At 37.8% G+C, this 16087-nt stretch overlaps 1 protein-coding gene across 1 annotated transcript in view; it reads left to right on the top strand.

Annotated features, from left to right (window-relative positions):
• LOC135208070 (chromatin-remodeling ATPase INO80-like) overlaps positions 1–10772 on the top strand; it is a 45134-nt gene extending 34362 nt beyond the window's left edge. The window contains exon 5 of the mRNA XM_064240217.1: positions 10647–10772. Within this exon, the coding sequence (XP_064096287.1) occupies positions 10647–10772 (126 nt within the window). The remainder of the gene's footprint in view (positions 1–10646) is intronic.
• The last annotated feature ends 5315 nt before the right edge of the window (positions 10773–16087 follow it).

The following is a 16087-nucleotide window of genomic DNA, read 5'->3' on the forward strand; positions in this document are numbered from 1 at the left end:
CAGCTTAGGGCAATTATGGGGTAAGTTTATTTCATTGTATTTAACTTGATTCAGAGCAATTTTCTTATTTTTAGTTAGCGTAGATGAATCTCTAGATATTTTATTTTATGGGACAATGTTATTTTTCATTATACAAAGTGTTTTTAAGTCAAAATGTGACTTAAATACGTCTCGTTGTGAATGAAATTTATGTATTTTTTCATTAATAAATGTCATTGGGGTCATGTTTTTTGTGTAAAAAATTAGATTCCATTTGCTATTTTCACTTGATTTCATCATATGCGAGCTTTACATATTTTATATTTTATCGGCGTAAATACAGCAGTAAAATGTGTTCTACCATGCCCAATAGTTTTGATTAAAATAATTTTTTCTCCAATTATTTTAATGGTTGAGTTGATGGCATACAGAAGTTTATGGGACTTTCATCCATGTTGCCAATGCACAATGATCTATAGTCATTACCAGCTTGAACATTTTTTTTCTCAGCTACAGCTACAACTTGCACCTTAAATGTAGCAGTATATTTCTTTGATGATCTTTTCAACATAGCAAATAAGGGTATGTTTATGTAATATAGAAATACATCAGTACCATTCTACTTAACGTCATTTGTGACATAACTATGGTAATTTTTTACTATCATACCATGGTGGAAATGCAAGCAAAACAGCTGCTTCTTGCTCAGTTGTTTATGGCTTTACGCAACAAGTAGAACGTTACTAACGATACTTTTATCATTCTCTTTTTTTTTTTTTTTTTTTTTTTTTTTTTTTTTACTTATTTGTCTAGGAGATGGGATAGATACAGAGATGGAGGAAAAGAGGTTTGTCTAATGTAATTTGGTCTTTCAAAAAAGGAACTCGAATCATACATGAGATACAGGGTAAAATAATTTTTTAAGGGTAAAAATTTGAGTCATCCAATACTTGAAATTGCTTGTTACATGAGTATATATGGTATATCATGTAATTATTTTTTTTTTTCCATAAAACACATGCAAACTTCTTATTTTACTTTAGAATGTTGCTTGATACATGCTGCTTAAGTTACTTTGGAGTGTTGCTTGGTACATATAGATATTTGAGTGCTGAACTGCCTACTCATAGGCAACCAAGGTTTATTACACATAATGAGACCTCCTGCTGCCTTTTGAACAGGTTTTTTCCTTCCCTTAGCACAAAGTTTTGGTTGACAGGATGTATTAGAGAGTGCTATTTATTATTCCCTTTCACTGATGCTTTAATTCAAGAGTTGCTCTATTGTTTTCCAGTTCTCTCAAGATTGCACAAAAATAATAATGCAGCAGAATTTGTGATCATAGGCATCCTGAACAGGAGAATTGCCATTTTGGCCCCATGGCCTGCCAGGCATCCCCCCACCCATGACAATGGGAAGGGAGTGGCACCCTCTCTATTGACTGCCCCTTCCTCCAGCCCCCCTTCCTGGTTGTATGGGCTTGTTAGGGGCAAGGCTGAAAGGGGTGTTGCTGTTGCTTAGACTTAGATGGAGCAATAGACTGAGGAGCCATTTTCCTTTTTGATCTTCTTTCAACTTTATTAATCCCACTGTATAGCAGGGTCAGCCACTCGAGTCAACTTTATCCATTTTGATTCCTTGCATCTTCTTCCCCCAATCCCACCTCGCCCATATTCCTTCCTTTATCACAATCCACCATGTGACTTGCTGGAGCGGCCATGTTTTCTTTTTTGATGGCAGAAGACTAGTATCATCCTTTCAATCAGTGTTTCCATTCAGAAGATCATGGGCCTCCTTGTCTAATCAACTTTGTCACCTTTGCAAAAGGCTAGCTGCCTTGAGACTGATGTGGATAGATCTCTTGACTTTGGCTGAGTTGTCTGTGCCAGGTAGTCTTGTCCTTCCAGGGCTTTGGCTTCTGGGGAGAATCATGACTCTGGTCCTTTGTATAGCTTAATTAGGGCTCTGTAGTGGTGCTTGAGATGCCTTGGACTGAGACTTCACTTGCAGGACTGTTGTTCCTTGACAAAGTATATTGGCAAGTATCTTGGCCCTCTCATTAGTTTGTAATGAAAACTTCAGAGTATACATTTTGACAAGAGATATGAGGTTTTGTTTTCTCTCTCTAGATGTTCAGTGGTCTGACAGAGGGTGTTTCTAGTGTGAGTCTTGATTTGTACTGGAGCACAACCCATCAAGAGTGTCAGCCCTTTTTGTTTGTACCATCAAACACAAACAAGTACAGGTTAAGAACATCTTTCTTTCTGGTACATCTCCCTTCTTCCTGGTTTTAAGATGAGCTTATGATGTTTCTCAACAAGCAGCCAGTCATATAGTAGTTTGGGAAAAAAACTCACAAAATCAGGGATGAGGGCAAGTGCCTGATGCATCAGACCACCTTTACCTCATCCTTTGTAGGGAGGTTCCCAGACGTTTTTTCTGAGACCTGTGGCAGCCGGTCAGCAGGTTGTGTAAGAAACTAGTTTCTTTTGAAGAGAAAGCATCTTACCTATGGTACTTGAAGAGGGTAAGGCTCAGTCCATATTATCTTCCTCCTTTTAAGGAGCAGCAGCTCAGCACTAGTAAAGGGCTGGACTGGGTATAGATGTATGTGGCTATTCAATTGAGCAGCCAGTCTTAGTACTTCAGCAATCATGCTTCCTCACTTCCTTTTAATAAGCAAGGGGTAGGTCAGTGTTAGCCCTATAGTATTCTAAATCCAGATATAGCTGTCTTCCAACTTATGTAACCCTTCTGGAGGCAGCATATGTTTCTCTACTTTCCTCACTTGAGCAGGGTTTTACACTGTCTCATGCCGAGGGCTCCACAGCATTGTTATACTAGGACATAGCGGAGGTCGAGATCCCTGATTTGTGGATGGCAAGCTGAATTTTTCTCTGGAGCACTTCTGGAAAGCCCCTGTTGCACTTGAAAGCAGTTGTAAAGCAATTGGATTGTGCCATAAAAATAATTTATTTCATACTCTAAATTTTATAACGTTGAAATACCATAAATACATTTCCATATATTGACTTATAGTATACAGATATGTTAAGTTTTCTTATTTTTCTTTTTGTTTGCTACTTATAGCACTCTTGATATCTTGCCTGTTACTTAAATTTATGTGGGTAAATTCTTCTAATATTTCCCATCATCATTCTAATTTTATATAAGTAATTTATTAAGTAACTACATAGCTATAAGTTTCTAACTTTTGTGGCAGCTTAAATTTGAAATTCTTATATTTTTTTCTTGTGTGTAGATAACTGACCCCACCCACTTTCAGGAAGCATACGTGCAATGTCATGAAGAGCTCTATTCCTTTCTGCTGGTCAGTGACTGCTTGTCAGTTGTTTGGTCAGCTTTGGTTTGAAATATTTTCACTGGATGGTTCTTTTTCACACTATGTTTGGTGAAGTTTTCTTTGAATTTGGTAGCATCCTCACTAATTATATTAGCTTATTTAGCTTGACAATTAATAGATTGTGACTGAGATGTCTGAATCTCTTCATCCAGTATCAGTTTTTTTGCACTGAACATGCAGTACCAGAATTACCTCTATTAAATACAGCACACATTCAATTTGTTGCCAGTGTAGGGGTCAAATTTGCTCAGTCTTACATGTGACAAATGTAAAGATGGGATCAGGGAAGTGAAGGACTTTGACTATCTAGACAAACTAGAGAAAAATAGACAGAAGGATGGCTACTAAAGCCAAAGCTAAGGGGTCTTCTAGCCAGGGCTCTCCTGTTATTTGCACTCTTTCTACACCTGTGACAGTCTTCTCACCTATGAACAGTCCTCGTACTCTTCCTGCAACACCTTTACACAGCTCCCAACCTTCCAATCCCAATACCATTGCCAGTCTTTCAGCTAGGATGGATTGTAAGTTTAATTTATTAGTCAGCACTGTTGTCCAAATTGGGGACTTCTGTTAAGTGTCTAATGGATAGAATTAATGCAAGTGCTGTGGAGGAGGTTGGCTATTCTTCCCACCAATGCTTCCAGACTGTGGTCCCTGTCAAACTCCCCTAAACCTGGGAGGAGACAAACCGGAGATCCAAGGGAGGTCAATGGGGTTTGCCCACAGGTAGTTGCCCCCCTTGGCCGAGCCTGTTGTATGAGAATCCCAGGAATTAGCGGACAACCAATAGAAAGGTGTCCAACTTGGTGTTCATGCTCCTTCATCCAGTGATTCAGATTCTAGTGCCAGCAAGGAAGGTAGTTCGAATGTTTTAAGACAGCTTCTAGCCATGAAAAGGTCAGTTTTAGTAGCTGATTGCCCTTCTATGCGCCCATGTAAGCGATCTATGGGTTAGATTGGTCCCGAACCTTCTTGTAGTTTTTTGGGACATTCCCATCGTTTGTCGACTGTAGTTTCTGTGTCGGGTTGCCAATATGCACTGCCCAAATGGGCTTCCAAGAATCTCTTGTTTAAATTAGAGAGATCCAAGTTTTCATTAGGATCTGATGGATCCAACTAGGTAGTTGGGTCAGGAAGATTCATGTTTCCGGTGGAATCCAAAGTGTTCTGCTTTCAATGGGATCCAAGGGATCCTTGTTACCAGTGGATTGAGAAAGACCAGATGTGCAGTGGGATCATATGTATCCATGTGTTCAGTACAAATCCAAGGGATCCAGGTATCCAATGGAATCTGAGCAGTCGATGGGATCGGGACACCCGGAAGGAGCAACAAGTGTAGTGCCTAAACATACAGTGCTTGAGAGTTCAACAGTGCATGCACGTTCTCCCGCAAATGTTCATTCGTCTCTGAGTTTGGCGCCATCTGCTATTAGACTGTTGACTTCTCATTCTAAACTGTTCTCAGACAGGTACTAGTAGTTCACACCTTCTTTCGGTTCAGGATCCTACTTTGGGTCTAATCTGATGTTGACTTGACAGTATTCTCGACTTTCTTCAGAATCCGTCTACAACCTGAGATCTACAGGATTAGCTGCTTCCCCTATTTCCAGTCAAAGAAGAGGGGGTTGAACAGGATCAGCCTTCATTGGCCTATTCGTCTCCTGTTAATGTATTTCCTCCACTGTTTCCTGACATTCTTCTTACCACGGCTCCTTCGTCTCCAGGGTTAGCTTTTAAGATGAGGCAGCCTACTGAAGCCTCTAGAATACCCAAAATAGTACTCTCATCCTCATTGAAGAAAGCCTTGTTTGGTATTGAGAATTGGCTTTCAGAGAAAAGGAGTGCGGGAAAGGCAGTTTTTTGTGGGCACTCCCTCTTATCCAAAAAGATATACCTTTCCTATGTAACTGGAGAAGCACCTTCTTTGGAAGTTGCTGTCTCCTCCCAAGGGGACTTCTCTGGGTTAATTGATTAATCCAGAAGATCTGCCTTCTCACAAAGTTTTTATTCACTGCCTTGGAGCTGGATCACTTCATTCGAGACATGTTTAAAGTCTTTGAAATATTTAGTTTTCTAGACTGGACCATAGGTGCATTAGCAAAGAAATTGAGGGTTGTGCCTCCCTGCCAAAACAAAGCAACTTCTTGGCAGAACTTGTTAGGTGTTCTTTCCTGCTTCAATAAGGCAATTCGAGATGGTTCTCAGGAATTGCTGTTTTATTTACAGTCAAATCTTCAGAAAGAGAACAATGGTGTGCCTCTGCTACACAAGGAGTTATGCCTTCCCAGAAGGTCAGCTCTCCTGTTTGCGCTGTTGGATTGCTGCAGCCTTTCTCCTCGTGCCACCATAGAGCACATTACTGCAGAGAAAAAACTATCCAGGATTTCCTGGCAGCATCCTCCAAAGCCCTAAGGAAACAGTACATGTTCCTGTTGTTTTGTTTACTTCAAGGAAGGCCTCTCCTCTGCCAAACAGCCTTTTTTTGGCTGCAGAGGTAGGTCAGCCACACCCATGAACCTACATTGGTTCAGTGTGACCAACTAAGAAGATAACAAACAAGCCTGCCTCTCGCAAGTGAGGATTCTGTCCTCCAAGCTCAGATGGGAACCAGGCTAAGTCAATTTTGGAGAAAGTAAGAAGAGAGAAAAGTCGTACCATGGGTGTTATGAGTCATCAGAGAGGAATACGCCATCCCATTCAGGAAGAATCCTCCCTTAACTTCCTCTCCAATCAGAGAGGTTTGCAGTCCTCTCAGAAGGCATCAAATCCCCTCCTCAAATCCCTTCTGAGGAGGGGAGCCGTGGCAATGGTCAAAGACGTAAGCACAAAGGTTCTTTCACAACTGTCTGTTCCTTGTCCCTAAGTATCAGAGGTGTTGGCCATCTGGCCTAGACATCAGTGCCCTGAATGTTTGCAAAGACCACAAAATTCAAAATGGAAACCAATCATTGAGTCCTTTCAGCCATCTGGCAAGGGAGGGGATTGGATAGCAACAATAGATATGCAGGATGCTTACTTCCATATTCCCATTCACCTGGAATCCGGGAAGTATCTCAAATTTGTGTTCTAGGGCAAGGTCTTTCAATTCGAGCTCCTATGTTTTAACCTCTCCACAGCTCCATAAGTTTTTACCCGGGTTTTCGAGGCCCCCCCCCTTTTTTTTTTTTGCAAAATGGTTACACCTCTTAGGAATCAACATTTGTCTGTATTTAGATGACTGGCTGCTTTGCTCCCAATTGAAATTGAAATGCAGGGAGAACCTACAACAGACTCTTCTTCTGCCCCAATTTGGGCCTACTAATAAACTAGTCCAAATCCCAATTAATCCTGGCTAAGTCAATTCTATATTTGGGCATGAAGATAGAATCTCAGTGTTTTTGGGCTTTAACGTCAGACAAGAGTCATCTCTTGCCTCGAGACATTTTGGAAGTTTCTCTTTTGCTTGTCGTGCTCTGCCAATGATTGGTTGAGCATTTTGAGCACCTTTTCATCAATAGAGAAAGTTTGTGCCCTTGGGAAGACTACATTTGAGACCACTTCATTTCTTCCTCAAAGCCAGTTAGCACTCCGGAGATCAAAGAGGACCTCAAGTGGTTGCTTGTATAAGGAAGATCTGCATAAGGAAAGTCTCCTGTTTCCTCTGAGCCCTACTGCACACTATAGTACTCGGATGCATTGGATCTGGGGTGGGATGCACTTCTGGGAAATGTAGAGTATCAGGGAAGTGGTCCCAAACAGGATGGAATCTACAAAAATGTGAAAGAGCTGAATGCGACCATCTGGCTCTTCAGTACTTTACTACAGTGACTTGCAACAGCACATTTATTGTTTCGCCTGGACAACACGACAGCCTTGCATACGTAAGGCATCAGGGAGGGACACATTCTGTCTTTCTACGAGACGGCTTGGGTTCTTCTCTTTTTGGCTTAAGACAATCACAAAAGATTGTCACAAGATTTATTCAAGGGAAATTGAATGTCCTGGCGGATGAATTAAGTCACTGCAAACAGGTTCTACTGACGGAGTGGGCGCTGAATCCACAGGTGTGCACCAACCTGTGGAGATGGTTGGGGAAGCTGTCGTTAGACCCTCACCTGCCAATAACCTTTTTTTCTTCTTCGTTGGTCATGAAACCAAATTATTTTTATTACTCTCAAGTCTTCATTTGTTCCTACAAGAAACTCTCCTTTATTGCTCACAGTCCTAGATCCCCTAGCATGGGGAACAGACATGATGATCCAGGATTGGTTGGACTTTGACATCTATGCATTCCATCTTTCAGTATGGTGAGGGAATGTCATAATAAGTTTCTGTCACATAGCAACATATCAATGACTCTGGTAGCAACCTTTTGGTACTGAAGGAATGGTTCCCGGACCTCCTCAACCTGCTTGTAGATTCCCTAAGACTTCTGCCACTGCCGCAGCAATGAAATCTACTCAAGCAACTGCACTATCATCGGTTCCGCTAAGGACTATCCACTCTTGCTCTGATGGTCTTCAAACTGTCATGGAGCTTGCCAAAGCAAAGGGCTTTTCAAGACCAGCTGCAGAGGCGATTGCAAAATACAAATGCCAGTCTTCTTCTAATGTTTATCAGTCAAAGTGGGCAGTTTTTTGCAGCTGGTGTAGAAGAGACAACATCTCATCTACTTCTACCACTGTAGCTCAAATAGCCAATTTTTTACTCTTTTTAAGGACATCGTGACATTTAGCTGCTTCCGTCATCAAGGGCTATGGGTCAGGGCCTCTACTACTCTGTGTTTAGGCACAGGGGACGTCCAAGCTAGGGAGTACAGCCGTACTTTACTTTCTGGAATTTAGATATTGTTCTAAAGTGTATCTCAGCCCCTCCATGCAAACCTCTTCATCCTCATCCCTTAGTGATATAACCAGAAAGATACTGTTTTTGGTAGCCTTAACTGTGGCTAAAAGAGTTAGTGAAGTTCATGGTTTAGACAAGAAGATACGCTTTACATAAGGAAATACGGTCTGTTTCATTTACTTTGGGTTTCTCAGCCAAAAATGAAACACCATCCTATCCTTTGCCTCGTTCATCCATAACCAAATCTCTGACCGTTAATCCTCAGTCCAACGGATCAAGAAAGGACTCTTGCCCAGTGAGAGCTTTAAAACATAACTTGGAGAGAACAAGGGTATCGGAGGTCTCTCCCCTAAACCTCTGGTGATCAGTTGAGGACCCCTCTCTATCCAAAAATGCTCACGTTTTTAATAAGAGACATTATTGCCGAGTCTCATTCGAAGATTAGAGAAGAGGATTTTTCTATTTGTAATGTTAAAGCCCATGAAGTTAGGACAGTAGCTGCTTTGGTTTTCAAAAGTAATTTATCTCTTTATGTCCATTGTACAATCTACATTCTGGAGGTGTAAATTTATTTTTTTGCAAATTTTTGCTTGTGATGTTGAAACAAGCTATGATAACTGTAGTGCATTATTACCTTTATCTGTAGCTGGCATGATATCGGGCAAGGAAGGATAGGAGAATATCCTGTTTCTCTGTCAACTATCCTTGACATTGGTTGTCGAGTTTTTGGGAAGCTTGGGGCTTACTGTGTATCTGGAAAACCCAACGATCTTGATTTTCATGGATGGGTAATAGTATTTGTTTTTAATTGGTATTTAGGTAACTTGAATTTCTGGTTGTTTTGTGTATAGCCCAGGGCAAGGGCTTTTGTTTTATTGTAATGCTTTGGCAACCATCGGAGCACTCCTCGGTTGCAAAGCACCTCACTAAAGTAGAGGCAACTTCTGACTTTATTGTCATGCCACTACAGGTTGAAAGGAACTCTGACTAGGGGCAGTATCTTCCTGCTGTGGCTCCCTCACCAGGTAAGTTACAACAAGCATTTTATCAGCGCCAGCTAATTTACTATTATAAATTCGGCTCCCTTACCGAGTGTTTTTAAGTATACTATACTCTGTTTTTTTTCATCTGTCCATCTGCCTATGGTGTTTGTGTATGGCAAGACTGCGTCCCGGTAAATAGTTACGCTGTGTGAAAGTGTTAGGTTAAATAAAAGGATATCTGGGTGTACATTTGCAACTGAAAAGTGTTTTAATAATTTACTGTATGCGAATTACACCGTTAATATTCGAAATAGGATATTATCATAATCGTTGAATGCAAGCTGAATGTAACTATCTAAAGCCCGGGACGCAGTGTTACCATACAAAACACCACAGGCCGATGGACAGATGAAAAAAAATAGAGTATAGTATATGTGTATGCTGTCCCACTTCATGTCAATGTGGATTCAGCTATGTAGTTACATTGGGTAAGTACTTATAGTGTAAAATTGACATTTTTTTTTTATAAAAATAAATTTTTATACATATACTACTTTACCAGTAACTACATGAATGTCTTTTTTTCTGTAAAAATACATATACTACTTACACCCAGTAACTCTGAATGTCTTTTTTTACTGTAATACAACAGTATAAGATGAAGATAAAAGGCCCATAAAACACTATTTTAACGTTGCAACCATATATTTCGAGCACTTCCTTCTGTGCTCCTGATCACTGGTAAAATATGGACATAGGATGTCTTACAAGAGTATATATACAAAATGTATGTAGGTGTGGCAGTGAGTCTGATGGTGACCAGGAAGGGTGGAAATTAAAACTATTTACTGGTGATTTCTGGCCTCATTCCCAACTCCCGGCTGGCCACTCGTCTGGTGGGCGGATGTTCTTGGACACCTGCTTGAGGAGTGGCCTAAGGATTAGTTCATCGATGTCGTCCAATCTCCAATGTTTCTCCTGACAGGTTCATATTGTTGGTTTGATTGATGACAGCAGATTCCAGCATTCTCCTTTTGTACAGACAGCTACTTTTGAAGGAAAATCCCCGAGTTCTCTGATGCATATCACACTGATCTTTTGTTTTCTGCTAATCTTTGCTCTCCTTCCCTCTCTAGACTTGGAGCAAAACTGAATTGAGCTCTTCAGCTACGTTGTACCTATGCTTCCCGAAAGTGAGTGGGGTCAGTTACCTACACCAAAAACCAAAGGATCTCGACTGTGAATTTCAAATTTAAGCTGCATCAAACTTATAGCTATGTAGTTACTTGGTAAATATATATAAAATTTTATCATAAAATTGTCATTTTTATGACTTAGTAATTTCTCAAAATTATGTATTCACCCAGCTCTTCTGTGTCATTGTTCTACCGAATAATTATTCTCCCTTTGGCATGTCCACCTGCCATATATTTTTCCCTGTTTGAGTTTGGTGAAAGTGATTAAGCTCAATTACTAATGTTTCGTAATTCTTACAGAACCGAGGGTACCTGTATTATAGTTCCGGTCTCTTATCTCGTGTGGATAAGTTTCCTGAACATCAGCGCTTTATGGCTGGATCAAGACGCAAGAAAAATAAGGAAAAAAGAGAAAAGAGAAGCTGAAAAAATTAAGAAGAAGAAGGGAGGATGAATTTGATGTAGACGTAAGTGTGAAATGTGTTTTTTCATCATGGTGTGCTGTTTAATGAAATTGTTCTTAAAGTATAGATGTTTATTGTTTGAATTGTTCTTCAAGTATAGATTTTTTATTGTTTTGAGATGTTCTGCTGTATTGTATCCACATTTATGCTTACTTAATGTTATATGTGTGCAGTTAAAAATACTTCATTGCTAATTTATGTTATTATGAATGAAAGTTCGGAAGATTTTCCCTAATGTTTCATCAGATTTATGAAGATTATGGCAATCTAAATTTTTTCCTCTGGTGATATGTTAGTATGTGTTCACTACAACCCATTATTCATGAGTTGTCTAATTTCCCTGTAGAAAATTCCAGTTGCACCAACCAGTCATACTAGACTTTCATATGGTGCTGCACATTACTCCTCATTCTGTTTTCTCTGACTTCAACAAAAACACATAGTTTTTTTCATATCAATCTCCCAGTTTACATTTTGTTATTGATTTTACTATGTGCCAACCTTAACTCACTAGTTGCTTTCCTTTATTCCCTCTTTCTGTTCTCATTTTTTCCGTTTTAGTCAAAGTAGGCATTTAAGGTTCTTTGCAGCGTCCCTTTGACCCCTAGCTGCAACTAACTTTCATTCCTTTTACTGTACCTCCGTTAATATTCTCCTTCAATCTTACTGTTCACCCTCTCCTAACAATTATTTCATAGTGCAACTGAGAGGTTTTCCTCCTGTTACAACCTTTGTAACCTTTAACTTCAATTTCTGTTTCAGTGCTGAATGGCCTTAGTTGCCCCAGTGCTGGGCATAATGCCAAAAAATCTCTATAAATCAAATCAAACCTCTCACCTGCTAGTAACCTTTTTTCTTCTTCGTTGGTCATGAAACCAAACTTTTTTTATTACTCTAAAATCTTCAATTGTTCCTACAAGATATACAAACCCTTGGTCTTTTACAAAAGGAATTGCTTACGGTGAAGCTGGAACATGGGCGTTAAAACTCTTGAACAAGGTGAGGTATACCTACCGTCAAGGTAGGCGGGGAGACCCACCTGCCTGGATGTAAACCTTCCACTTGGCTTTTAGCCGTCATGTGATGCAGACGTATTTTCGTGAGCTCTTTGACTGACTGTTGTTAAACTCCCTTTTTTCCTGCTGGGTTATTATTATATTCTATTATATATTATATATATATATATATTATATATATACTTATATATTTTATATATATATATAATATACTATATGTATATAGATATATATATATATATATATAACTATATAATATATAATATATATATATATATATATATATAACTTATTATATAGTATAATATAATATACAGGCGTCCCCGGGTTTACGACGGTTCCGGCTTATACGACGTTCCGAGGTTACGACGCTTTTTCTTAAATATTCAATGGAAAAATCCGTCCTGGGTTACGACGCTTGTTCCAAGGTTACGACGCTGACGCTTCCGACGCTCCGAGTTTAACGACGCTTTTAAAAAACTCATACTATGATAAAAATCCTTTATAGTTTAGCACAGTATATTAATAAAAATAAGTTTCTGGTTAGATTACAACAAAAAATTTTGAGGTTATGATGATTTTCGACACTTTTTATGTCGTATTTTTCTATGATTTTTTAATGACGCCTCATATGCGGAACTAGTTTTTCCGAGCAAATGAAAATTAACCAGACTAGCTTGCGGTGCACAAAGTTTACATATAACAGTCCAAAACCACAAATAATGAAAAAAATCATTGCTTGTTTCCAGTAATAATAAACAAAACGAAGTTTCTGTTAGATTACAACGAGAGAGAGAGAGAGAGAGAGAGAGAGAGAGAGAGAGAGAGAGAGAGGTGTCTTCCGACGCTCCGAGTTAAGGACAGAGAAGTGTTCGTTTCGTTACACGGCCTCTGACTCATGCCAGTATATGTTTTGTGATACTAATAATATAAGCATTTAAAGATACGTTTTACTTTAATTAGTCTATATGATACGTAAATAGTAATCAACTGTTCTTGTAGCCCTCAAGATTTGGCAAAATCGAAGTATCCAAAGAGAGACATTATCCAGTACACTGGAACTTTGACATACGAATTTAATTTGTTCAGTTACCATCGTCGTATATCAAAACAGTTGTATCTCAAAGCATTTTTTCCCATTTAAAATAATGTAATATGTATTAATCCGTTCTAGCGGTATGAAACCACACCTAAACACAGCTAAATTACATATAATATACACAATTTATACACAAATAAACGATTAATAACACACATAATGATAAAATAACAGCAATGTGATAAATGATAATAAATGTTAATAAAATCAATTAAAAAAAAGAAAGGAATTTTACTTACCACAACGAAAGATTGACGGAGGGACCAGCAGGGGGAGGAGGTAGGGAATGGGTGGCAGGGAACGATTTGTTGTTCTCTTTTATTTACGTATGTACACTAATAACTACGTAATAAACACAAATGAAATAACATTGCTAAACTATTTTTATTTTTTATTAATCAGTTTGTAGTTTAGAAATAATGGTGATGCCTTTGGAAGGTTTTATGCTTTGCTATAATTTCATGTTTTGCTTCCATCGAAATCATTTTCTTGGGTTTTTTTTGGGTTTTTTCTTATCACCTGCTTTGTCTTTAGCTTTGAGACCCATGGTTAATAATAAAATAGCCAAATAACACGAAAAATAGGCGCAAATACAACGAACTAAACAACGACGTGTTAACATGCAGCACCAACAAACAAACAGACTGAACGCCATTTATCGGTCGCCTATACAACTAACACTCATCGCAAAATCGTATCTCAAATATTTCGTTGTATATCAAGCTTATATTTTCGCAAATTTTCTGTTGTATCTCAAAACATTCGTATATTAGGGCAATCGTATGTCAAAGTTCCAGTGTAATTAGAGAGAGAGAGAGAGAGAGAGAGAGAGAGAGAGAGAGAGAGAGAGAGAGAGAGAGAGAGAGACGCCTTGGCAACAATGGTCACCGTCTCGGGGATTGACGGGGATTGACGTAACATTTATTTTCTGAACAGATAGGACAGAGAAGTGTTCGTTTCATTAAACGGCCTCTGACTCATAGCAGGAAATGTTTTGTTGATACTAAACATATCACGCCTATTTAAAGATACGTTTACTTTAATTAGTCTATATGAGACTAAATAGTAATCAGCTGTTCTTGTAGCCCTCAAGATTTGGCAAATCACTCCAGGTTGTACATAAAACTTCAAGAATGTAGTGTCACCAGAGGATTACAATAGCTTTTACCTTCAAGAACCAGCATTCTTTTATGAAAATAACTCCAGGTTGTACATAAAACAAAATACAGGAAAACAACATGTAGTGTAACCAAAGGATTTACAAGTAAGGTTTTTTATAACTTTTTAATAGTTTAAGACATATTTCCAAGCGTCGTTCCGGCTACGACGATTTTCGGCTTACGACGCGTCTCAAGAACGGAACCCCCGTCGTAACCGGGGGACTGCCCTGTACCCAATACTAAGCCTAATATATATATTATATATATATATATATATATGATATATATATATATATATATATATAATATATATATATAATTATATATATAAGCGAATACCACGGGAAAATGATAGTCAGGAATCCAAGCGCTTTCGTCTTTATTCAGACATCGTCAAGGAGCTACAAAAATACAATTGGAGAGGAAGGCCTCAGGTACAAACAAGATCAGGAATACCAGATGGTTAATTATCAAAAGAATAAAAAATTAAAAGGGATAATCCAGGATTATCGATATCACACGGTCACAAACTTAAACAGATTCTGACCCTAACCGAAATTACAAAGTATCTTTACAGTCCAAAACATGTAAAAACTGAATATATTAATTTGTTGCTTATATTTATCTACAACTTTTTTCATTATGGAAGCATCAAGTTAAATAAACCAAGACTTAAAATTTAGAACATTTCTATTATTTGACTTGATAAAACAAGATTCAATGATATTTCCTTTTAACTGTGTCATTACATGGGACTAAGGCTCTTGCTTGACTCCAGTTAATAGGATGGTCTAAATCTCTCATATGTACAAAATAATGCATTGATATTTGCCCAGTTCTCACAGAATATTGATGTTGCTTAAGACGCTATGAAAGAGATTTGCTGGTCTGTCCGTAATAGACTTTGTCACACTTTTTGCAAGAATTTTCATATATGCAGCCTGGAAGATCTTTAGGAGAATTTTTGATTACTAAACTCTTGACATTAATATTACTGAAAACAACAAATTTATGTTAAAAAGCTTTAAAATTCTAGGAATTTTATCTAAAAACCTTTCATCATAAGGTAATTTAGAATGTTATGCTTACTAAATTCAAGTTTGTCATTAGTTGAATAAAATGTTTTTTTTAGCTCTTTTCCATGCCACATCTACAAAAGTCCTTGGGTCTTTAAGTTTCAATAAACTGCGGGCTACAGACACGTAAAGCCCTTAGGAACATCCCAGAAAAAAAACAGAGAATTTAACATTTTGATGGTGATTGGAGTAGTAATGAACAAAAGAGGCAATATTAGTTGATTTTCGAAGACTGAAAAGTGAAATTTCTATCATTTCTATGGACAGTTACATCAAGAAAATTCAAATTTCAATGTAATGACACAGTTAAAAGGAATATCATTGAATCTTGTTTCATCAAGTCAAAATAATAGAAATGTTCTAAATTTAAGTCTGGTTTATTTAAACTTGATGCTTTCATAATGAAAAAAGTTGTAGATAAATATAAGCAACAAAATTAATATATTCAGTTTTTACATGTTTTGGACTGTAAAGATACTTTGTAATTTCGGTTAGGGGTCAGAATCTGTTTAAGTTTGTGACCGTGTGATATCCGATAATCCTGGATTATCCCTTTAATTTTTTACCCTTTTGATAATTAACCATCTGGTATTCCCCTGATCTTGTTTGTACCTGAGGCCTTCCTCTCCAATTGTACTTTAGTAGCTCCTTGATGATGTCTGAATAAAGACGAAAGCTGCTTGGATTCCTGACTATCATTTTCCCGTGGTATTCGCTTATTTATGAAGTCACGTGCATCTACTGTGATTTTTTAAGCATAATATATATATAATATTATAATATATATATATATATATATATATATATATATATATATATATATTATATATATATAGATATTATATTATATACGTATTACGGATTATATATATATATATATATATATATATATATATATATATATATATATATATATATATATATAT

The sequence above is a fragment of the Macrobrachium nipponense genome, chromosome 34 (assembly GCF_015104395.2).
Source record: "Macrobrachium nipponense isolate FS-2020 chromosome 34, ASM1510439v2, whole genome shotgun sequence".
Taxonomy (NCBI): Eukaryota; Metazoa; Arthropoda; class Malacostraca; order Decapoda; family Palaemonidae; genus Macrobrachium; species Macrobrachium nipponense.